The sequence below is a fragment of the Monodelphis domestica genome, chromosome 2 (genome assembly GCF_027887165.1).
Source record: "Monodelphis domestica isolate mMonDom1 chromosome 2, mMonDom1.pri, whole genome shotgun sequence".
NCBI classification, from domain to species: domain Eukaryota; kingdom Metazoa; phylum Chordata; class Mammalia; order Didelphimorphia; family Didelphidae; genus Monodelphis; species Monodelphis domestica.
The window spans coordinates 212,608,770-212,631,872 of NC_077228.1; the positions used below are offsets into that span (position 1 = coordinate 212,608,770).

Below are 23,103 nucleotides of genomic sequence, written 5' to 3' on the forward strand. Positions count from 1 at the left end.
CTTTGCCTCCTTAGCCAAGGCTTCTCCCTCCTGCTTGCATTCCTTACCCTGGTCTCGCCTATGAGTTTATCTTATTTGAACTTATCCCCTACTTGGCACCACTCTGGCTACCCCCTGAGAGACCAGTCAATGACAGAAGCAATTTACAAGTTTTAATACAAATGGAGTTTTTACATTCATCTCCAAAAGGCTCATTTCTGATAGAAAATATACACCAGTAAAAACACTCTCACATAGGAAAGACACTGGAGGAAGGGACGGGAACCCTGCCCACACGGTGGCATCCAGCTGTTGCGGGGGGGGGGGGGGGGGGGGAGAGGAGGTGTGTGCGACTGGGGTGGGCCAGGTGAGCTGGGGCCAGTCTCCATCTTCAGGCCCAGAGAAGGGAAGGCAAGAACTGCAAGTTCCTCTGTGAAAGCAGGGGGGATGGGGGTGGGAGTTCAGGGGCCATACCCCAGCCCTGGGAAGACAAGGTTAAGGGAGGGGCATGTGGCTGTCTTCTGTGGTGTCAGGGAAGGGAGGATGAGGAAAAAAATCCCCCCAGCATTCAATATCACCACCTAGGGGGAACTCAGGGGGATTGCTCAGGTGGGGCAGAAGCCCCCTAACGTCTGGGTTTGTGCCATAAAGTGCCCAGGACATTAGATAAGGAGGCCCTTTCTGGGCTGGGCTCAGAAAAAAGGCTGGGACTGGCTCAGTGCCTGTTGGGCTCTGGGATTCCTCCAAAATATCTGGTAAAGAGCAAAATGGAAGACACTAGGGTCTAGCAGTGACAGAGCAGGAATGCTTGGCCCATGGGCCCTGGGGGTTCTCCCTACCCTGGGTTAAAGGGCCCAAGGCCCACCTCTCTAGCAGTTACAACCTGAATCCCCAAACATACAAGGGGTGGGGTGGGTGGAGAGGACAGGCAGAAGGGTTCCCAGGGAGGGCAGAATGCCAGGCAAGAGGAACTCAGTTGTGCACGGTAGCTCAAAACGGAGAGTTCATGCCAAGTTTAGTTTCAAACTGTAGTTTCTGCCTCTTCTGGTATCTTACCCGGACCCTGAGGGCAGGAGACGAAGAGAAAGTTAGTGCACAGAAGGAGAACAAGGGAGGGAGATGGCCCCCTTGGAGAATGGAGCAAGGCTCAGCTTTCCTTCCACCATGGACAGTCAAGGACAGACGTAGCACACACAATAACCACAGAGAGGCCTGGACCCCTGTCTTGTTCCTCACCGGATTTCATGCAACTTGACGATTTCATTGGTGACTACCACAAGGATGAGGGAGAGGCAGCCCAGGAGCCAGGTTATCAGGGGCACATCCGCTAGGCCAAAGTTAACACTGCTGTCCCTGTTGGTCCAGAGCTGCAAGTCCACAGCCGTCTCCACCAGTTGCCCCAGAAGCCTGAAGAAGACAGAAACAAAGACTTAGCTCCTGGGAGGTACCATCCTCACCCGCTTCCCAATCTTTCACTGTAAGATTTGGTTATCAGTACCTGTGTGACCCGTGAAATCACAAAAGTCCACCTCAAACCCTGACTCAGACCCAATCCCCAACTTCTGGCAACAACCCTCAAGGAGCCCCTCGACCAAGTCACCCAGCCCCACAGTCAGTACTCACACCACAGGCACCGTTAGGGTCCACCAGAGGTTGGAGAAGGGGCTCTTTCTCCACAAGGGCTTGGTGCGATGCACATGGGTGATGGAAATGAACACTATTGGGGGGAGGGATGACAAAAGAGTCTCAGAACCCCCCACTAGCCTGGGTTACCTTCTCCCTATGTGGTTCAGCCAACGCAGCTGCTATCTGTCCTAATCTGATGAGGATGGGGACCAGGCCAAAAGCTTCCCGAGATCAGGGATGCTCACCGGTGTGTAGGACGATCAGGGCAGCTGTGAGCTTCTGGGCTAGCAAGAGCCCATTGGCAAAGTCCTCAAACCAATCTGGAGCCATCTCAGCATTACTGTCAAATCAGAGAAGGAATATAGCTACAAACCAGGGCAAAGGGGGAAGTAAGGAGTAAACAGGGAGGCAGAGGGTGAAGGAGCAGGGAATCTCCTGAGGGGAAGGGTGACCATGATGTGGGGCCTACCTGCGCTGCATGATAGAGGAACAGTTAGTAAGGTTTCGGGCCTGGGCACTGTCACAAAAACTCTGCAGGATGAAGCCAAAGCAGATGAGGCCCGAGCCAATGGTGAGACTAAACTTGAGCAAGAAGCAGAGGAGAAAGTAGTGCTGGGTCTGCCGGAGAAGAGGGGGCCCATCACTCACAGAAGATAGGACTAGTCCAATCAACCGACCCCCACCATTTCCTGCCCAGCACCAAGCCAGATCAGGTCAAGAAAATGGTCTGCCATAAAACTCAGATCCTTCAATTCATTCAACAAGTCCATATCTTCCATGAGCCTGGCAGTGGGCTGAGTGTTGGGAATGAAAAGTGTAAGAGCATCCGTTGTCCACTCCTGTCATAACACATGTTGGTTGATTTGGGGGTTCTGTTAGGCCCTAACAGACCAGAGGATGGATCCCCTAAACGCACAATGCACACAACCCCCCCTCACTCTAGAGAAAGACATCCTTATCTCCAGGTGCCTCCAGTCTACACCTACACCATCACCATCACTGAGGGCTGAAGAAACCCAGGAATTTGAAATCAAGTACCAAGGGGATCTAGCCTCACCTACCTTCTTGGGAATGGAGAGAAGATTCTTCCCTGTAGCTACAGACATAACGGAGCTGTGTGGAGGCTTCCCTAGCAAGGAGACACTGGAAAGCAGAAGGCAGGGTCAGGGGATGGCCGGCTCCTTAGAGCTACCCTTTCCCTATTCATCCCCAAAGATGACAAGAACCAGGCCAAAAGCTCTGGGAAAACACACTTATGTCCTCACCTGGACTGGCTTCAGGGAATCCCATAAGGGGAGAAGGGAGTAAAACATGGACCATTAGGAAGATGGAGTAAGGAAAACAGAAAGAAGATCCTAAAGGACCATGCACACCTGCCCTCAAGAAGCCAAACCCTGCCCCATTTTGGGATGCCACATGGCTTCTCACCTCAGAAGGGGGTAGCAAAAACAGGACAGCCATAGGATGTCAGTGGTGCCCAAGAGTGGTGGCAATTGTACCAGGCAAGAAAGGAACTAGATGGAGGAAAATTATACAGAAGCAAGATTTTAAAAAATGGATAGAGGAAGCAGCTGGATGGCTCAGTGGACCAAGAGCCAGGCCCTAGAGCCAGGAAGTCCTGGGTTTGATTCTGAACTCAGGTACTTCCTAGCTGTGTGCCCCTGGGCAAGTCATTTAACCCCCATTGCTTAGTCCCTTACTGCTCTTATGCCTTGGAACAATACACAGTACTGATTCGAAGGCAAGGGAAGGGTTAAAAAAATACTCAATATCAATTCTAAGATGGAAGGTATGGGATTAAAAAAACAAATAAACTGATAGAGGTGATAAACTTTCAGGATGTACAGCATTCCCACATTGTAACCTGACTCAGATGCTTTTAAAGGGAAGCTGAGGGATTTGCAGGGAGGGGGCTCCCACCCTTATCTAAATGACTCCTAACAACAATTACCCCTCCTGGGTCCCCTTTTTTTCTTTAGGGGAGCAGAGGGATAATACCCATTGCCATGCCCCAAACTTACCTGCATAACCACTAGAGTCAGCTGGCATTGCAATAGGAAGAGAAAGCACTTGCGGATGCCATAGGTAGCATGACGGGCCTGCAGAGATAATCAGACCAGATCTATCAGTGGAAAGGAGAACAGAGAGGTGTGGAAATCCATCATTATTTCAGCCAGAACAACCCTATCTCCCCTCTTTCCCTTAGGCTTGGCCAAGTGGTGGAGAGCCGGAACCAAGAGCTAACAGGGCAATAGTTCCCATACCCTAATTTACCAAGAACTTAATAAATGCCTGCTCTGCTCAAGGTACTGTGCTAGGTCTTAAAGAAAGAAAGATGGCTCACTGTGCAACCCTGGGCAAGTCATTTAACCCCCACTGTCTAGCCCTTATTGCTCTTCTGCCTTGGAACAATACACAGTACTGATTCGAAGGCAAGGGGAGGGTTAAAAAAAAAGAGATGGAAATTACTGAGGTCTCTGCTGAGTCCTGGATCCTCACCTGTTCAATGAGCCGGATGATACTGATGCTCTCTTCCTGCCGAAAGGCCGTTGAACAGGCCAGGCTGTTGAGCTGCCCCGAGAGCTGCAGGGGAGAGAGGCCTTCTGAGGCCTGGGCCATGCTGGTGCTGGTGGCATAGCCAAAGGTCTCCCAGGAGCAGCGGGATGGATACAGAGGATCCAGAGCAATGCTGCTTAGTTCAGGGGAGAAAGAAGACATGAGGTCCTATTCTCCAAAGGTCCTATTGGGCCTAGAGCCTTTGATCTCACCCCACTGTGCCCTCCCTGACTGGCCATTTGACTAAATGATCAAAAGTATTAGCAAACACCATCCAAGGACAGCCACAAGATATGAAAAGAGCACAGCTGAGAGCGGCCACATTCCCATCACCACTCATGCCTCCCCTCCTACCATCATCAATAACCCCATTCACTGTGGTGTCCCTGAGCTCTGGCTCATCCACACCTGATGTCACTCTGCAGGAAGAGGCAGCTATTGCGAAGGTTGGCAGAGCTACCCAGGCAGCATGTCACCTCGCCGTACTCCTGCATGATCTTAATCATCTCACACATGGCTGAAGAAAGAGAGAATAGAAAGAGACAGTCAACAACAGCGGAGGAGCTTCTCGGTTAAGAAGAGACCTAGAAGGAGCAGCAAGGTGACTCAGTGGATAGAGAGCCAGGCCTGGAGTCAAGAGGTCCTGGTCCAAATCTGGACTCAGATACTTCCTAGCTGTGTGACTCAGGGCAAATCACTTTGCTCCCCTATCCCCAACCCCTTCACTGTCTAGCTTTTACTGCTCTTCTGCCTTAGAATTGATACAAAGACAGAAGGTAAAATTAAAAAAATAAAATAAACAGATTCAAATCTGGCCTCAGACACTTCCTGGCTGTGTGACCCTGGGCAAGTCACTTGACCCCCATTGCCTAGCCCTTACTGCTCTTCTGCCTTGGAACCAATACACAGTATTGACTCTAAAACAAAGGTAAAGGTTTTTAAACAATCCCAATGTACCAACTTTCAACCACAAAATGATGACTAGTTAAAAATAAGTAAAAATACAATGACATTTGTAGGAACTGTGGTTACCTAGCTCCTAGAATTTACTGAGCCTTGCACTAGCTTTCTCCAAAACCTAATGAGAAGAACTATAACCCCATAAGCATGTAGGGCAAGAAGTCTGACTTCTCCCCCAAGGGAGGCAGCCTGAGCTGCACCAGCTACAAGACTCACTTTCAGGGGTGCAGTCAGTAAAGAGGGGTACCAGCAGAGGAACATTGTCAATGTTCTGTAAATGTGGCCGTACTTGGTGGATGCCCCGAGGCAGCTTGGCCTGTAAGGAGCAGAAATAGAATTAGGCCCAAGTTAGGGCACTGAATGAATGAATGAAATTCCTCTAGTCTACCTGGGATCCAGGACTTTCCTCACACCTCAGACCCCTTCAGACTAATAATGCAATTTACAGGGATCTGGGATCAGGCACATGTCAACCATTTGGGGAGATTCTGGGAAATAGAAGGCAAAGTGTAACCCCCTCTATGCCCCCTCTCCAAGATGGTCTTCAGGAAGCTTGGCTAGCTACCATACCCGATTACAGTCCTCTAAGAAGCTAGGGATGTCACTGTCAGTAGGTTGGAAGCTGATGAGGTCAGAGTGACCCTCCTCCTCCATAAGCAGGAGTCCTTCAGCATCATCCCGAGACACTGCAAGAAAAGGATCAGAACATCCAAAGTTAAAGGCTACAGTTTTCTCTCAAACCGCTCCTTTCCCATATTACTAATGACTAGTGCTCCCTTCAAGAGAATCAGAACCATCTGGATTCAGAACTCCACACCTGAAAGTCTCCTCTTCCCTCCCCTCTGATGATAGCTTTTGTCAGAAAACAAAAACCATAGTGATTCTAATGGGGGAAACACTTTTCAATAAATAATTACAGGGGCAATTCCAGCAGCGGTTATCCCAAGGAGAAAAAAACCTCTGGATCTTTGCCCCTTCTCAATGCCTCTCCTGCCCTGTCCCCACAACACTAGAGGCTCGTCCTCACCCTGATTTAGGTCATCATGCAAGGAACCTGCATGACTGGGACTAGAAGGTGGAATCTCAGAGCCTGGAACATCACCATTTGGTGTGAGGGAGATGTGGCAATTCCAACCTGTCTCAAGGCCCATCTTTTCTGCAAATACCTGGGGAAGACAAGATAGAAATGACCAGTGAAATAGAGAAGAGGAAGAAGCCAGTTCCTTTCAGACTGCTTAAGAAGGGGAAAGGCTAGTCCCACCTTGCTCTTAAGCTCATCCTCCAGGGAGAAGTACACAAAGCGGATGCAGGCATTGACCAGTCCATCAATGAGGCGAACAATGTCCAGGCGGGCCTGGTACTGGGATGACACCATGCCCATAAAGATCTGGCCACTCAGAGCTTGCATACAGTCCTCCTTCTCCATCACTTCACCGATCCCTTCTTCAGGCAGTGCCATCGATGCATGCAGCCCAGCCAAGATACCACAGGATCCAAACACCACAAATCCCAGGTGGGCAATCATACACATGGGATTGCCACACAAATATAGGCATTCAGGGGATCACGCACATAGCAAAATTCAGAGACGTAAATCAACATCAGCACATACACAGATACAGACAGGGACAACACACACATACAAGACAGAAGAAAAAAAGACAATAAAAGACACCCATCAGTCAGTTATAGGTTGTGGAGGGAAGTTGGGAGGACATAGGTTTCTACCTGACTAAAATCCCATTCCCCCAGTCAACCCCATACATCCAAATTGCTTAATTCCCAAGCTTCTGGATGTAGGGGCTCCATGAGTAAGTCAAAGGAAAGGGGTGTCAATCTTTTGAGAGGCTATGGTCAGGCAAGAGACAAAAGCTGGGCTTCATACACCAAAAGCGAAAAGGGAACAGAGAAATCAATCCAACCCCTTAATCATACAGAATGAGGTACCAAGTGCCATCAAGGGTAGAAGCCTTGCCACTCATACAAGGCAGAGACAGAATCTGAACTCAGATCTATCAGATTCCAAATCCATTATGCCGAAATGAGAGAACAAAGGCAGACAAATGCCAGGATCCTCCCTGAGCCTCCACAGGCCTTGAAGGCTCCCCTCTGGAACAGCAGGACCAGGCCAGGGGCAGTGATCAGCTCAGGCTACCCCAGGAGGGAAATCAAAGAGAAGGCCCTGGGGCTGCCCTGGTACCGTCAGAGCTCCAGCTGTTGCGGCGGACGTTTTGCTTGATGGGTATGGTGCCAGGAAGCTCACAGGAGGTGCAGATGGCATTGTGGCCAGGCACCTGCATGAGCTCAATGCACTTGCCATTGAGCTGAGAGGACAAGGTGCAGTGCATGGGCTTGTAGGCAAAGGCAGAGCAGTAGCCTGAGAGGCAGGCTCGCTGGTAGAAATCTAAGACTTTTTTTCTGTCAAGGAAAGAGAAGAGAAGAGAATGATCCAGCTGGGAGGGCAACCAGGCTGGCAGCTCCCAATCCCACAGGGGCCCACAGACACCCACCTGTCTGAGCCAGAGAGTGGGTAGATGTCTGCTCCGTCCCAGAAGTCAGTGCAGGCCTCCAGGACCACATCTGCTGTGCCATGGGACAGCATCTGCTCAGTGCCTGTGACAGACAGGACCAAGACTTAAAAAAATAGGGGGCAGCTGGGTAGCTCAGTGGATTGAGAACCAGCCCTAGAGATGGGAGGTCCTAGGTTCAAATCTAGCCTCAGACACTTCCTAGCCGTGTGACCCTGGGCAAGTCACTTGACCCCCATTGCCTAGCCCTTACCACTCTTCTGCCTTGGAGCCAATACACAGTATTGACTCCAAGACGGAAGGTAAGGGTTTAAACAAAAAAAAAAAGACTTAAAAAAATAGCTCCAAATTCCAAATCTGAACCCTTTGCAACCACCTCCTAATGTTTTAGACCCAACATCCTGAGACTTTGGCAGTAAGGCTAAGCCGTTACAAAGATGGGCTGTGCTCCCGGTGGTGTCAGAGCCAGAGAGAGAGGCAGGGGCCAAGTGGCTCCATCATCCAAAAGCCTTTTTGAAACTCCTGGTCGCAGGTAATGATGTAGCCCAGAGAGGCGTACTCAGACAGAGCTCCCTGTATCAAAGAACCTGCCTACACTCAAGATAATTCTGTATCAGGCAGTGACCACTAGTCACCTACCTCAGGCCTAGTCTTTCTCACATTCTCTAATTAAAGAATTGTGAGGATAACAGAAAGACAAGCCTTGAGTCAGGCAAGGGCTAGAAAACTAATCCCCATCACATCATTGGCCCTGAGCACGAAGGCAAAAAACTCCTCTGACCCCGCAGCAGTGCTTCCAGCTTCCCCAGGAAAGCTCCCTTGAAACAGCAGCATTGTCTTAGTGAAGACCAGTGACTGGAACTACTTAGACAGAAACTACCAAGAGCTCTCCTCTAGATTTTCAATGTATCCTCAGACTGAGCTGCTGGAGCTTGGAGATAGGCTGGAGTCCATCCCCTCGATACCTATAGCCTCAGGAAGCTCCGGTGAGATAACCGTCATAGCGAATCCCAAAGCCTACCTGACTCGTGTCATAGACTGTTTACTGGGGAACATAACAGTTGCTCATTTCCCATGACCTCCCTAGAAACAGCCAAGAATGGCTAGAGCTTCTCCATCGGTTGCTCCGGTGCCCAGGAGCACTAAGACAGGTGGCTGGGTACTAGAGAAAGGAACCCTCTCCCTTTTGGTAATGCACTTGAAGTACTGAGTCCCACCTGCCAACTAAGGGATGATTCCATTTAGGGACATAATGGGATAGGAAGGCTTACTGGTGGTCATGTCCTTGATAAAAAGGCTGATCATATGGCTCAGTGGTGGGCGCCTCTTGGTGACCCGGGATAGTTTGCCCAAGGCTGTCTCCTTCACCATCTCAGCACTGGGAAGGCGATACAGCGCCAAGTGGTTCTCTTGTTTGAAGAGCTCTTTGGCACCAGGAGTGAAGCCTGCAGTAGATTGAAAGTGAAAAGGAAAGAGGATCTGGAAGGGCACCTGGGGACATTCTCCTCCCTGAAACCTTTCCGGGCTGAATGTTCCTATCTTCCCACCCTCCTGTCATATCTCTAGATTGGGCCAAATGATCTGAAAACAGCTTAAAAGGAAAGGAATGGAAGTAAGGTTGATTTCTGTTCATTTTGTCATGGAACTGAGTCTCAAATGGTGTATAAATATTACGAATGTTGTGGAAATAGTAGCTCTAGGATCTTTAAACATACAAGCAGCAAGGCTTAGTATAAGGCTGATGTCAATCTGACCTCCTCATTATTTGGGCATGCCCAGCCTAGGGGTATCCCACCCGAGTCCCAACCAGTGGAGTGGGCAGGCTCTATACCAATGAGGCGGGCCAGCTCGCAGAGCCCCCAGGGCACGTGTACAGGCAACACAGCACTGTGGCTCTCCTGGAGCGCGATGTTACACAGGTGGTCAGAGAAGCGGCATAGGCGATCAGTGACGCTGGCATTGCACAGGTTCAGCAGTACATTGAGGCCAAGAGGCTTGAGGGAGGTGAGGTGCAACTGCCAATTGGAGTCATCAAACTGAATGCAGGAGGGGTTCTGCTGGTCCTGAGACAGACTCAGCATCTCCAGGTGATAGTCACACACAAAGTCCTCTGCCTCACAGGTGTCCCCTTCAGTCACAGCCTAGAATGAATAAAAGGGTAGGAGAGGAGAGAGGGAGAAAGAGAAGGGGAAAATATCCAACACACTGGGGAGACTGTACCAGGCCCCCTGCCGTCCTCCCTAGCTAGTGGGAAGTATTCTCAGCATTCTACTAGAGAAGAAGTCAGTCAAAGCCCCTGGCCTCCCCGATCAAGGGGCAGCCTGAAGGGCCTGAGGGATTTCATGTATCTCCATCCCCTCCAAGTTTCTCTCTTTATCTCTTCTAATCCTGCCCTCTAAATCTCAAGGAGGACATAAAGAACCATTAGCAAGAAGTCCAAAGGAGAAAGGAGTAAAAGGTAGGGAAGAAATAAGGAAAAGTGAAAGGATCTGATTCCATTTGGAAAAAAAAAGGCTTTAAGGGAACTCACTGGCACCTCTCTAGAGAACTGTAGGGAGGATGGCAAGGAGTTCCAACTGAAATGAGCTTATATTACAAGAGAATTTTAGGTTAGGAATCAGAAGACTCTTTAAGAGCTGATTCTCCAAGAATGAGACAGTGAAACTACAGATGTCCTTCTCTGCAGGCATTTTAGCCTTAAATCTGTCTGGGATCAAAAGGGGGGTAAGGGACAGGGCATAATTAGCCTATCCTTCTTTCTCCCCTCACCTTAAATAGCTCATCTTCTCCACCCTCAATGTCCTTGCTGAAGCTCACATTGGAGCCAGAGGGATGTTTATTGCGCCCATGTAGTTTTCGGTGAGGGTGAAGTTCAGGTGGTTTGGGGCCATCCCCAGGCCAGTCACCCCTCTCCTGCTCATTGGAGAGGTGCAAGGTGTCACTCAAGGGACCAGACAGCAAAGCATCACGCTCATGGGGCTAAGGAGAATGTAAAGAGGGAGGGCTAAGAGAGATGTCCCAGGGGCTGGCTCCCTTCCCCCTTCCCACTACCTGGGGAAGAGGGTTGTTCCCTCTGGTGTTTTTCCCCCTTCTTGGTCCTCCCCAGGAGGTACACTCACTGCCTCTAGTCAATTTCTGCCCTCCCTGAGGCCACTGGCCAGACTCCAGGGGCTAAACAGCCTGGCCCAAATTTGGGCCTACAGGAGCCGGCCATACCTCCTCCTCTACCTCGGGGTGGCAGAAGGAGCGGGTCGACAGATCATCTGTCAGGTCTTCGTGGCTGCTGTGAGGTGGTTCCATCTTCCCACTGAAGAACAGGACTGTCTCAGGGCTGGGATTAGGCCAGGACAGGATCCCTTGCTTGTCCACACAGCACAGCACCTGTAGTCAGAGGTAAGGTAAGTGCCTGGAGCTACACTCACTTATGCATGTGCGGGATACTTCAGGGAGCAAAAGAAAGGGAAAAGTATCCTCCTACATCTGGGGAATAAGTTAGACTGGACTAGAGAGAGGGGAAAACATCCTGCAGTGCTTGGGAAATCTAGACCTCAAAGGAGAATTCCAAGGGAGGGAAGGAATAGAGAAGTATCAATCTAAAACAAAGCTTCTCTGGACTAGGTCTAGAAAACAGTTAGTGCAGGGACTAGAGCATTGAATCTGGAGTCAAGGAGATCGAAGTTCAAATCCTGCCTCAGATACTTTTGGTTGTATACCTGGGCAAATCACTTAATCTCTGCTTGTCCCAGTTTTCTTATCTATAAAATGGAGATAATAACACCTACCTCCCGGGGTTGTTGTGGAGATCAAATGAGATAATAATTGTAAATGCTTTGCCATCCTAACTATTTTTGTTATTATTGATATTATGAGAAGCATTAGCTTCTGCCTTGAAGTATAGGGTTCCTATAGCACTCCAGCCCTTCAGGGCCTCTCCTTTCAATGGGAATGGTCCTCACCGTTACAGAACCCAAGCTGTGCAGCAAGCTAGAGCTGTAGCTCAGTGTAGATGACTTTCCTTGGATCACATTAAGGAAGTGGCCCCAGATGCAGCGAAGCATTTCCTAGAGGGAAAAGAAGACATTGATTGTGAGGATAGATCCAAAAACTCAAAGAGAGAATTCCAGGGAAGGGGAGGGATGGAGCAGTATCCATTTAAAGTAATGCTCCTTTGGGCAGAAAACAGATGGTCTGCTAGGGGAAAGGGCTCCCAATCAGGCCACGCAAGAAAAGGAACATTAGGCTACAAAAGCGCAAGGAGAGGAATTAAGATCAGGAAGAGGAGAATAAGGAAGGGCAGAAGTTCCCCGATATTTTGGAGGTAGGGACATCAACATTCTAGCTGGCAGACCTGAGAGGAGACCACTTCTGTGTAGCTGCTGAGAGTATCTTCTGAAAACTTGGCCAACTATATCAAGAGACAAGAGCCATCATCAGTGAAACAGAAAGGATCTGCTCAAATAGTATTTAGTGCTGGCAGTAAAAAGAGTCTTGCCCTAAGCTAGTCTCTTTGGAAGAGGATACAGCAGTAGATACTATAGTCCCCATATGGAGAAGAGCCTGGAGGAAGGGGAGGATCACTAATTGTCTAGAACCTCACGTTAAAGTCCATCTCCTTATGTGTAAGGGGCCTGGGCTAACTGACCAACTACACCCAACATAGTAGTCAGACCCTTCCAGGTTCTGAAACATAAGATACATCCCTGGGTCAGAGAGTCAAACCCCTTCTTTTCTTCCCTCACTTCCCCAGATGCCAAAGGGCTCAAACTTCAAAGACCTACCAGGGAGCTAGGTGAGGCTTTGCTCATCTGGGCCAGGACTCGGGCCTCCCCACAGGCTGTGGCCAGTACCCAGAGGACTGGAAACAACAGTGGGAGGATTGGCAGGACACCATTCACCTGGGGAAAAGAAAAACCCACTCCTAATATACACTAAAGATCTATTGGCCCATGAGGGGAAAGAAGGGGAGGATTTTTCTAGTTATGTGGCCAATTCTTAGGTATCAAGCATCCCAGTTATCCAGAATGGGAGGCAAGTATCACCATGAAGGATTTTTTGACCATGGGAGGAATATGACTCAGGCAGGAACTTAGGTATTCGACTCTGGCTTCATGTCACATTTGAAAGATGGCCTTCCCTTGACCATCCCATTTAAAAGATGACCCCATTTCTTCCCACTTCACAGCCTTAAAAAGAAAAGATTCTCTTACCTGCAGCTGGAGTAAGGTATATTGCCAAGAAGTGACCCCTGGAGCCCTGAACACAAAGCGCAGGGCATTAGTGATAAGGAAGCTGGCCTGTTGGGAAAAGGACAGTCTCAATATCTTTCATCTTCTTTGGGCATGAAGAGCAAAGTCTATACTCTCAGTTACCACTCTTGATTTTCTTTATTCCCTCAAATTTTACTGTTCACCTCTTAGGATCTCTGGCAACATTGCCTTCCATCCCCCCGCCAGCCCTTGAAGCTCATGTACAACCAATCTCTACCCAATGAGTCATGCTCTTGGCCCATGTGGATAGTCCTCCTCCCACTCACCAGGACCACAGGCACTGCATATCGCAGCATCACCGACTGAACTGTGAACCTCTCATTGTCTAGAGCAGTCACTGGTCGAGCCAAGGCCATGTCCAAGCACCATCTGAGGGAAAGAGCAGCCTCAGTCCCAGGCTTCATCTAGTAAGCCACGAAGCATCATATGGACATGTCACTGATCCTCTAGAAAGCCCTAATGGCCAAATGTCCAGTCTCCAATCTTAGTCTGCCCAGAATAGTCCCCCAAATTCACTTTCTGACACAGCAGATACTCTAAAGCCCAATGGCTCCAAAAAGTCTACATTGAGAAGAAAGCAAATGCTTATTATTTGCACTAACAAATTTTTCTTGGGAGTAGGAAAGAGGGCAAGTTACTGGGAGAAGGGCAGCATCACTCTCACCTGACGTTGTCCAACACAGGGGTCTTAAGAACCCGGAAGAGCCGGTGTTGTTGGGGGTTCTGTGGTCCCTTCTTCACTTCCCCCCGTGGAGAGGGAGGAGGAGAAAAAGGGGGAAACAGGTCACCTGGTTCCAAGACAATGTGCTCATCATCCTGTCAGCAACGTGAGGGAAGATTGATGAGGGCAGACAAAAATGTCAGTGCACAGCCAGTCACATTGCCATGTATCCTCTAAGATCTCTGATAAACTAGAGGGATTGTGCAGGGTGATAGAGAATATCAAGAAGTAAACAGGCAGCAGGACAGGGTTCTTTTGGGTTTCTAGCAATTTAAAAACAGTGGAAAGGAAAGGATAGGGACAAGAAGACAGGTAATAAATATTCAGATCATGCCTTATCCTGCCCAAAGACTGTCAAGAAACTAAGGAACTACCTATGATCTTGGGACTAAACCCTGACTTCCTCCCACATACCCCTACAATGTCCCCTATAGAAGAAGAAACCCCTGAACTACCTTGATCCCCCTCAGGGAAGCGAAGGATTCCTGCCCTGGCCTCAAGGCAATGACATCTCCCTCCACCAGCAGGCTGACTGGCAGATTTACCAGGTATCCATCTCGGTAAGCCCAGTGCAAGGACCAGGATGGTGCAAAGGGCATATGAAGATCTGGATACATGGCATTCGGCCATCTGACCTCTTTACCATCCCTGAGGGCATCTGGAGAGAAAAGGAAGAGAGCAATGCATTCTTTGACGACTCCCAAAGTAATCTCTTCAGTTTAGCCAGGTCAATCCCTCCACTTTGCTCAAACCCACCAAGCTCACTCTAGATTCTCTACTTTTACTTGTGTTTGCTTGACTATCTTCGGGAATGCTCTGCCCACATCTCAAGTTAGAATCATCCTTCAAGGCTCAGCTTAAAGTCCTACTCTCTGTACCAGTCAAGTGGTGCTTTATTATATACAAAGGATCATGGGACCTTAGTTTTAGAGCTGGATCTCATTTTATCATTTAACCTTCATCCTCTAAGAATGGTCAGGGCAGAGACAAGCACCAAGGCAAATATGCTGCCAACTTAAGTAGTCAAGGGTCTGGCCAGTAGAAAGAGAAGAGATGTTTAAAATTCTGCTGTTTCAGGGCATCCTCCTCAACCTCCAAGAAGGATCAATCCACATCCTCACCACTTATTTGATCAATGATCCCTCGAAGCCTTCTCTCCACCTCCTGGCGCTTCAGTCGCTCCTGTCTCCCAATGAGGATGAGGTTCAGAAGCAGCAGCAGGAGAAGGGCAGTGGCATTCACCAACTCTACCCCATGGCTGAGTAGAAAGAGTCAGATGGTTGGGGTGCCATATGTACAGCCCCCAATCCAGCCCACTCCCAGAGCTTGAAGTACTTTCCTTCTCCCCTCTCTGAAGCCTATTCCTTATCCCCCATCCCCCTAAAGGAAGCTGCCTCAACTCAGATTGCCTAACATGGGCCTTAAATTTTGCCTTTAGTCACAGAATATAAGAGGTTTCCATATAGCCCAGGCTCTGGTCCAAGGGGGTCCAGTCACTGTTCTGACCTGCACTAGCTCATGAGGCAATTCTTGATATCCCCCATTAGCATTACAGATGGAAAAAATAGAAACTTTCTTCTGGGACTTGGAGGGACAAAAAGCAGGTGGAAAACCACCTCTTTCTGCTGGCCACCAGGGCACTGTTTACCTCCCGGCTGGCTGACTCCCATAGCAGCCTAGCAGCAGCAGCACTGCCAACAGCATCAGGGAGGCACCAGGCCAATGGAAACAGGAACAGCGGTTACTATGGTGCAGGAAGCTTCTTTTCCATATCTCCTAAGGAATGAGTAGAGATATTGCAAATCAGCAGCAAGCTTTAGGTGCCAGAATAGGACACTAAGGGGTCAGTCAGGGCAAGAAAAGACCCCTTCCCAACTAAGGATCTGGTCTCCTTCACACATATACTTGCCCCTCACCTGCTTCTTATCTCTCAAGTAAACCAAAGCTATGACCTAAGCTTGAGACCAACTTGTTACTTGGGTGGGATGAGATGGGGGCTACATTGGAGAAAATCAGGATCCTGGGAACCATTAAAAGGGCTCCCTTACCCCTTGTGTTTTTAATGATGGTACCCAGTAAAAAAGTTCAGATTTTCAAGCTTCATTATAGCCTTGGAAGATAGCTAGGAGTGGCCACTCCTTAGGCTTCTACAGACTCTTCCTTGTACCTTACACTCCCCATAGCAATTAAATTTCTCAGGCATCATCCCACTCAATCAGCTGGGCCAGGATCAAAGGATTTGGAGACAGGGAATAATTTAGCCCAACTCCCCCATTTTATAAAGCAAGAAACTAAGGGGCAGAGAAGTTAAGGAATTTGCCCAAGGCCACCCTGATAGTATGAAACAGAGCTGGCATTTGAACTCAGATATTCTCATTCAAAATCCAGGGTTCTTTCCACTAAGTACTACCACTACCTAAGTCTGGAAGGGAGGAAGGGACACTGGCAACACTTGGGCCTGTAATATTGACACAGAGAGGGAGAACCTCACCTTCCATGTGAGGCTTTTCTTTTGCTCCTTCAAGTGCCCTTCCAGTACTGCCTCCAGCTGCTCCTTCAGGATCCTAAGGGCCTTACCTGTGGATAGGCCCAAGGCCAAGGGGGGATCGCCCTACAGAAGAAAGCACAAAACTGTAGACACCTCCTGGAAACCTTCAAGTTATTGCCAGATGCTACTTATGCTCAAATTCTCTTTATTCCCAATGTTGTGAGGCTGAAGATGCCCAGGAAAATTCTGGCTCCACCCCAGGTCCCTGGTTGCTGATGTATCCAGGAAAAAAAAAAAATCCCACCCTATTTCCAAACAGACATGAGGTTCTCAACAGGTCTAAGAGGGTCCTGAGGAGATGAGAGCATAAATGCCTAAGGAAGAAGACTGCCAAAGACCTCCTAAAGAGCACCAGTGTATAATACACACAATGACTATATCAATTTAAATAAAGCCAAGTTGGAGAGGCTCTGTTCAAATACAATGGTCTATGCTAGTACCATAGAGAATTGTCAAAGTTAAAGGGACATGTCCCTTCCTTCTGTTAACAATCAATTAACAGCTATTTGGGGGGAAGATACTTGGCAAGAGAGTTTAGGTATTAGTTGAGAAATATCGATTGTGTCAAAACAAAATATGCCAAGAAATTTCAGTTTTAAAAATAAAGGCCACCAGTGGACTTCTGAAAGAAATATCCTTGATAAAGGAATTGATAAGCCAGGAAAGGTAGCCTATGATGAGAGAGGGGACCCCTGATCCTATACATCATCATGATCTTCTGTTGAGGGTTAGGGACAGAATATCACCAAGGTGTTTCACCATCTCAATCAGCCCACTCAGATTCCCATACACTGAGGCTCCTGTGGCTTATGACATCCATTTGCTTACACACTCTTTCTAACCAAGATGCCTACATTATTAGGTCCATTTCCTTCCTTCTAGTCTCAGTTCTCCCACCCCCCAGCAAATGAATTAACAAATATCCATTGGTAATGGGTAGGAAAACTCATACTGCTTTCAATTTGGGCACAGGGGGTCAAGAAAGAATATATTGTCATCAATATGAAAGGGGAGAAGGGAAGGCCTTCAGCAGCTTATACCGCACCCCACCAAAAATATGTCTAGACTATGGATCTGCTCACCATAGTGGCTTTAGAAGATTATGAGGAAAGGATCTGAATCTTCTACAGGGGATATACAAATTATTCCAGCTTATGGAGAAACAGCTACCTTAAACCAATTGATTTTAGAGACTGAACATTGTGGAGAATTTGAGTGAGAGTATATGTGAAGAATGAAACAAAATTATTAATTAAAAAATTTTAAAGAAGAAATAGCCATCAATGCAGGGACTCCACATTCAGGGCTACCTATGCCCTGAATTCCTCTGGTAGGGGATCCCAAAGTTTATCTGGACAATCCCAGAGTTTAGCCTTTATGGCAAGTTCCAGATGGGGCCATGGCCTATTTCATTGAACTCTTTACTGCCTAACTTAAAAGGAGAGAAAAATTAACAGGGAATTGTTATGAATAAAGAAGGGGACCAAGAGAAAGGTCAAGATGACCATGAAATTTCTGATGACTTAAAGAGAAATTTATCCCACTTCAGGGAAGGGAGAATGTGGGATTATAATCAGGCTTGTACAGATGATTCAGTTTTAGAAACCAAGAGCCTCAGGAACAGCTAAGTAGCTCAGTGGATAGATCACCAGCCCTGGAGAGCGGAGTTTCTAGGATTCAAATCTGGCCTCTGACACTTCCTACCTGTGTGACCTTGGTCAAGTCAAGACACTTAACTCCAAATGCCTAATCCTTACCACTCTTCTGCCTTGGAATTGATATTTAGTATTGAGTCCAAAACAAAAGGTAAGGGTTTAAAAAAAAAAGAAACCAAGGGCCTCTTGTGTCTTTTGCCTTTGTATTTCCACCTTCCACCTACACATGGGTATGCTAGAGCTCAGAATTATAATCCTCAACTAGGGCTAGATAATTGGGGAAGACAAAAAAAATGTCCTGAAAGCAAGACTTGCCAATCAGCCAACCAATTAATAAACAATTAGGTATACTGAGCATTGTGCTAGCTGCTGGGGTCACCAAGTCAAAAGAACTCCCCAATAGTCCTTGCCCTGAAAAAGCTTATGTTTTAGAGGTGAGAAAATAATATACAACAATTAAGCATATATAACATAAATGTAAGTTAAATTCTTTTATTGGGGGCACAATAGCAACTTCAGAATCAGGCAGGCCTTCATGCAGAAGATGGCTCTTGAATGGAGTTTTGAAGTGTAGTAAAGGATTTAATCAGGGCAAGCTGCATTCAAAAGATGCTGCAAACCAACATTCCACTCAGAACTCCCAGGAACTGGGACTGAATACAGAGGCAATTGCTGGAGATAGGTGGTGGACCCTGGAGGAGGGAGAGGCAGCTTTTCTCCAGCAGTCAGGAGAGTCAAAGAGTATCTGTCTGGTATTTTCTGGGGTGGACCCAGAGAGCCAATGGATCACTCTTCTTTGGCTTTCTTGACATTTCTGCCTGTTCCTGCTGTTTGTTGCTGCTACAGAGAAGTGGATTTCAGCTGTTGTTGGTTACATCTTTCTGGGATTGCTGTTTGAATCAAAGAGGATTCTTGTGTTGTGAGATTCTTTGGGCCCTTTTTTGTCCTTGCCCCTACCAATCCCTCCCTAACTTTAATTACTACTCAAATTAGTTTAGAATAATTATATAAAGTTTTAGGGTTTTAAATATCTATTGTGGGTTAGAAGTAAGTTATTCCCTAATCCCCTTCCCTTCTCCCTTTAGCTAATTAAACCTTTTAATTTTATATATATAACTAGTTTGAATACCTTCTTTTAACCCACATATAACATTTGATGAGTCAGTAGGGCAAACCTGCAAAGTAATTTACTTGGGCCTAAGAAAAACAGATTAGTAGGTTGACAGTTGGACAAGCTACCAACATTCCACTGCCCTCGAACACCTGGTTGTTCTCCAAGGTCCTGATATTGCTTACTCCTGCTTGGCATGGAATTCTGACTGTGGACACCAAGGGGGTTTTCATTTTTAAATAGCCCAAAGGCAATAGTACATGTGTTAGGAAGCTATTTTTTATTTTTGTTCTTTGCAGGTTTAGGGAGAAGGGAAGGAGATCAGGGAAGAAGTTACTTCTAACCTACAACAGATATTTAAAACCCTAAAACTTTATATAATTATTCTAAACTAACTAATTTGAGTAGTAATTAAAGTTAGAGAGGGATTGGTAGGGGCAAGGACAAAAGGGCCCAAAGAATCTCACAACACAAGAGTCCTCTTTGATTCAAACAGCAATCCCAGAAAGATGTAACCAACAACAGCTGAAATCCACTTCTCTGTAGCAGCAGCAGTAGGAACAGGCAGAAATGTCAAGAAAACCAAAGAGGAATCCACTGGCTCTCTGGGTCCACCCCAGAAAATACCAGACAGATACTCTCTGGACTCTCCTGACTGCTAGAGAAAAGCTGCCTCTCCCTCCTCCAGGGTCCACGACCTATCTCCAGCAATTGCCTCTGTGTTCAGGCCAGTTCCTGGGAGTTCTGAGTGGAATGTTGGTTTGCAGAATCTTTTGAATGCACCTTGCCCTGATTAAATCCTTTATTACAGAAGGAAATGAGGGGCTCTTAAGAGGTAGAGGAGATGGGGGAGTACATTCAAGACATGGAGGACAGAATAAAGGCTTGGGGATGTGGAAGACTGAGACTATCATAGCTAAGGACTAGCTAGAAAGCCAGTATGAATGTAGAATGTGGGACTTCTATGAAAGGAGCTTCAGGAATAAGATTGGAAATCAGCTTGCAAAGGGCTAAGTAAAAGGAGGGCAAGTAGAACAGACAACTTATTCTAGAGGTTTAGCTGTGAAAGAGATGAGGGGGATTGGACAACAGCTTGAGGGGATGGCATTGAATAAAATTTTGGAGGGGATTTCGCATAGAAAAGAGTTGGGCATGTTAGAAGGTGGCAGGAAAGGATTCAGTAGATTGGAAGAGTTCAAAGATGATGAGGATGGGATCAAGGATACTCATAATGGGGTTGGCCTTGGCTAGGAAAAAGGTCACCATTTCATCAGGCTGGAAGAGAAGAAAGAATAAGAGATAATGTCAAGGTTTTTTGAGATAGAAAATCTAGAAGAAGAGGGAACTTATAATAAGTAGTATATTTTCTATGTACAGCAAGATCCTCTGCTAAGAGGGAAGGAAGAGATGTGAGAAATTGAAGAGAGAAAGCAAAGCTCTAAACAGCCTTTGTGGGAAGAGAGGATAGGGAATGTAAAGGGAGAAGTAAAAGGAATATCCAGATGACATGAGGATCCAATCTTGAGTTTAAATAACATAATTTTGTCAAATTGACCCAGTCAGCAAAGTTGCATAATTGCAGCATGTGGATAGGAATGGAAGAGATAGATGGTGGGAATAATTTGGAATTAAGACTTGATAAAGTATGGAGTTAATAAGATAGAGGGGCAAGGCACTCGAGTTTAAAGGACAGTATAAAGCTGAATTGGTTAACTATAGGATTGAGAATGGAAAGAAAGGAAAAATGAGGTTAGAGTAGGGTAATGGCCTGGAATACTGAGGAATAGAAAGGCTGGAGGAGGGCCAAATGAGGAAGAACAGGTGATGGAATGATAGGAGTTTATAACAAATAAAGGAATTAGGGAATTTTTGATTATTGAAGAGGAAGCTTTTGTGAAATGATCAAAGATGTAGCAAAGGAAAAATGGAAGTCAAGGGAGCTGAGAAAATTCAGGAATTGCAAAGTTGATGTGTTTTGAAATTGCATCAACAAGTATGTTGGAAGTCACTCAGCTTAAGAGCAAGAGATTGGATAAAGAGGAAGGTTGTGAGTCAGGAAATTAATTCCTTGAGAAGGAAGAAGACTTGGGAGCTGGAAGAGAAGTAGTAGGTTCTAAATTAGATGGCAAATTTGAAAGGAGTGAACCTTTATAGAGGAAATTCTGATGAATAATGACAGCAAAGGAAGTTTTACGTGGGAAGCACAGACTATTCTCATTTTCCCTCCAGAATCAGGAGATATAAGAATGTGCAACCAGTGATAGGAAAGATGGCCAGGGTGGCAGAGTCATCTGGGGGAAGCCAACAACCACTAGGAATAGGAAAACTAGGTAAAGAGAGGAGAGATAATGATGGACCAGAAGAAAAGGAGGGAAGGGATGCTCATGTCCCACAGGACTAACATTTCACCAAGGGACTCCTAAACCTGAAGTGAGGACCAAAGCTAAAGAATTTCAAGTAAAGCAGGAAAAGAGCTACAAATAGTACATGAAAAGCTAAGTGCATACAAACAGGGCTGTTGGCATTCAGCTAGATATTTGTATGTCACTCTTTAGGGACCATATGACTCTCCCTTTAACTCCTTACCAACATCAAAAAAATCTTTACATCTAGCTTATCTTGTTTCAAAACTAGGACTAACCCTACCTCTAACCCTACCTTGTTACCCTACCTCAGGTAACAAGAGACTTTAGCCTCTCAAAAATTTCTTTTACAACTCTCTGATAGTGTCTGGCCATCCCATTGCCTTTACTATGCTGGGAGGTGTGGTGGGCTAGTATAGCCCCAATCCCTATACTGGCCAGTCAGGCTGCAGCAGAAAGCAGAGAAAGTATCCGTGGGAGTTTCCTCCATGCCCCTACCTGCTCATGTTTTGTCTAGCCTGGGGCACTAATCTCTAGACTGGCTATTAAGGAAAACACAGTGAAGGAAAAACAAACCGTTCTATAATTACATGCCTTCCCAAGAAAGTGCTCACATGTACAGGCTGGTGGTAAGGCTGTGCCCTATTGCTCCCCACAGATCCCATCTTATTCTCCTATCAACTAGGCAAGCTCATCTAACTGGGGGTATCTCACAAATAATAAGTGGCAATATCTCACCCCATCTCTGGCAGGTATTTCCATCTTATAAGTCGACCCGTTGCTTTCTTATTATTTTTGCCCGAGTTTCTCTTAATGCACCACATGCACGGTGCTAGTCTCAGGGTGGAAGGACCAAGGTGAGCATTTTTATATTCTCGAAGGGCTAATCTTGTCACTTGTGGCCAAATGGCCAAGTCTGGGGCAGAGCTGGCCCTGGGACAGCAGAGGATGCCAATCTGCTGGCAGGCAGGCAAGTTCTACTGGTATTTCTAAGAGCAGAGTGTGAGTCTGGACTCCTGAGAGTTCCAAGTTGCCTCTGGAGAGGCCATGGCAAGGGAGAGGGTATGGTTTGTTTTGGAAAAAAGAATCTGAGTCTGCAATCTCAGTCTAAGGCTCAACATATTCCCAGTTACCATTCTTATTTAGAGAGGCCAATGGCCAAGTGATCTGGAAGACAAGAATCTGCCCTAGCTTTAGGAGCTCCATTTGGGCAAGATCTTCTCCATGCTTAGCCCCGCCTCCAGCCCCCTCCAGCTACCAGATCCAAAGAAACCTCAAATCCCCTAGCTTGGCCCCTCAGAGAAGTTAGTGGAGAAAATGGATGACTGATAAGGAGGATCTATGAACTAAGCAGAACTCAGTTCCTCTAGTCACATTGAGACTTTTCAGTTTAAATCAATTCCCCTTCCCCCTCCCTCTTATGTTGTATCATTTGTACTCAAACAGGAAAAAATGGAGAGATTTATATGAGGCTCTGCCTCAGGGAATCCAGCTGGCATTACAGAGAGATACAGATATGAAAGATGCTATCAAGATATTCACAGTTTCAGAATCATCTCCACTTCAGTCCTGTTTCCCATTAGAGAGGCTGGCTCCAGTGGAGGACCAAGGAAGGAGTCCAAAAGTTCAGATCACTGAACATGCAGGCAAGCCAGTCAAATACTCCTCTCCGTACTAGGAGTCCAGGAAGGGGTCAGGCCCAGTTCAGTTTTTAGGAACTAGCACATAGTAAGGTGTGGAGGAAGAGGAGGAGTGCTAAACAGAAGATCCCTCCAATAACTTATTGGGG

General features: G+C 46.9%; 1 protein-coding gene across 17 annotated transcripts in view; it reads right to left on the bottom strand.

Moving 5' to 3' along the window:
* Positions 1-137: 137 nt before the first annotated feature.
* TMEM94 (transmembrane protein 94) overlaps positions 138-23,103 on the bottom strand; it is a 48,284-nt gene continuing 25,318 nt past the window's right edge. For 4 of the 17 annotated variants that reach the window (XM_007482661.2, XM_056817147.1, XM_056817148.1 and 1 more), the window contains 30 exons: positions 16,129-16,248; positions 15,286-15,413; positions 14,759-14,895; positions 14,093-14,295; positions 13,581-13,732; positions 13,183-13,285; positions 12,857-12,943; positions 12,428-12,544; positions 11,998-12,054; positions 11,606-11,710; positions 10,878-11,030; positions 10,419-10,628; positions 9,481-9,790; positions 8,921-9,094; positions 7,632-7,734; positions 7,322-7,539; positions 6,383-6,564; positions 6,149-6,287; positions 5,692-5,807; positions 5,338-5,437; positions 4,570-4,678; positions 4,105-4,294; positions 3,627-3,704; positions 3,034-3,119; positions 2,667-2,748; positions 2,075-2,223; positions 1,851-1,945; positions 1,603-1,696; positions 1,216-1,386; positions 138-1,042 (listed from right to left, as the gene is read on the bottom strand). In XM_007482661.2, the coding sequence (XP_007482723.1) occupies positions 970-1,042; positions 1,216-1,386; positions 1,603-1,696; positions 1,851-1,945; positions 2,075-2,223; positions 2,667-2,748; positions 3,034-3,119; positions 3,627-3,704; positions 4,105-4,294; positions 4,570-4,678; positions 5,338-5,437; positions 5,692-5,807; positions 6,149-6,287; positions 6,383-6,564; positions 7,322-7,539; positions 7,632-7,734; positions 8,921-9,094; positions 9,481-9,790; positions 10,419-10,628; positions 10,878-11,030; positions 11,606-11,710; positions 11,998-12,054; positions 12,428-12,544; positions 12,857-12,943; positions 13,183-13,285; positions 13,581-13,732; positions 14,093-14,295; positions 14,759-14,895; positions 15,286-15,413; positions 16,129-16,248 (4,041 nt within the window). In that variant the 3' untranslated portion in view covers positions 138-969. Of the gene's footprint in view, positions 1,043-1,215; positions 1,387-1,602; positions 1,697-1,850; positions 1,946-2,074; positions 2,224-2,666; positions 2,749-3,033; positions 3,120-3,626; positions 3,728-4,104; positions 4,295-4,569; positions 4,679-5,337; positions 5,438-5,691; positions 5,808-6,148; positions 6,288-6,382; positions 6,565-7,321; positions 7,540-7,631; positions 7,735-8,920; positions 9,095-9,480; positions 9,791-10,418; positions 10,629-10,865; positions 11,031-11,605; positions 11,711-11,997; positions 12,055-12,427; positions 12,545-12,856; positions 12,944-13,182; positions 13,286-13,580; positions 13,733-14,092; positions 14,296-14,758; positions 14,896-15,285; positions 15,414-16,128; positions 16,249-23,103 lie in introns of those variants that run through there. The other 13 variants (XM_007482660.3, XM_056817143.1, XM_056817151.1 and 10 more) reach the window with 5 other exon arrangements.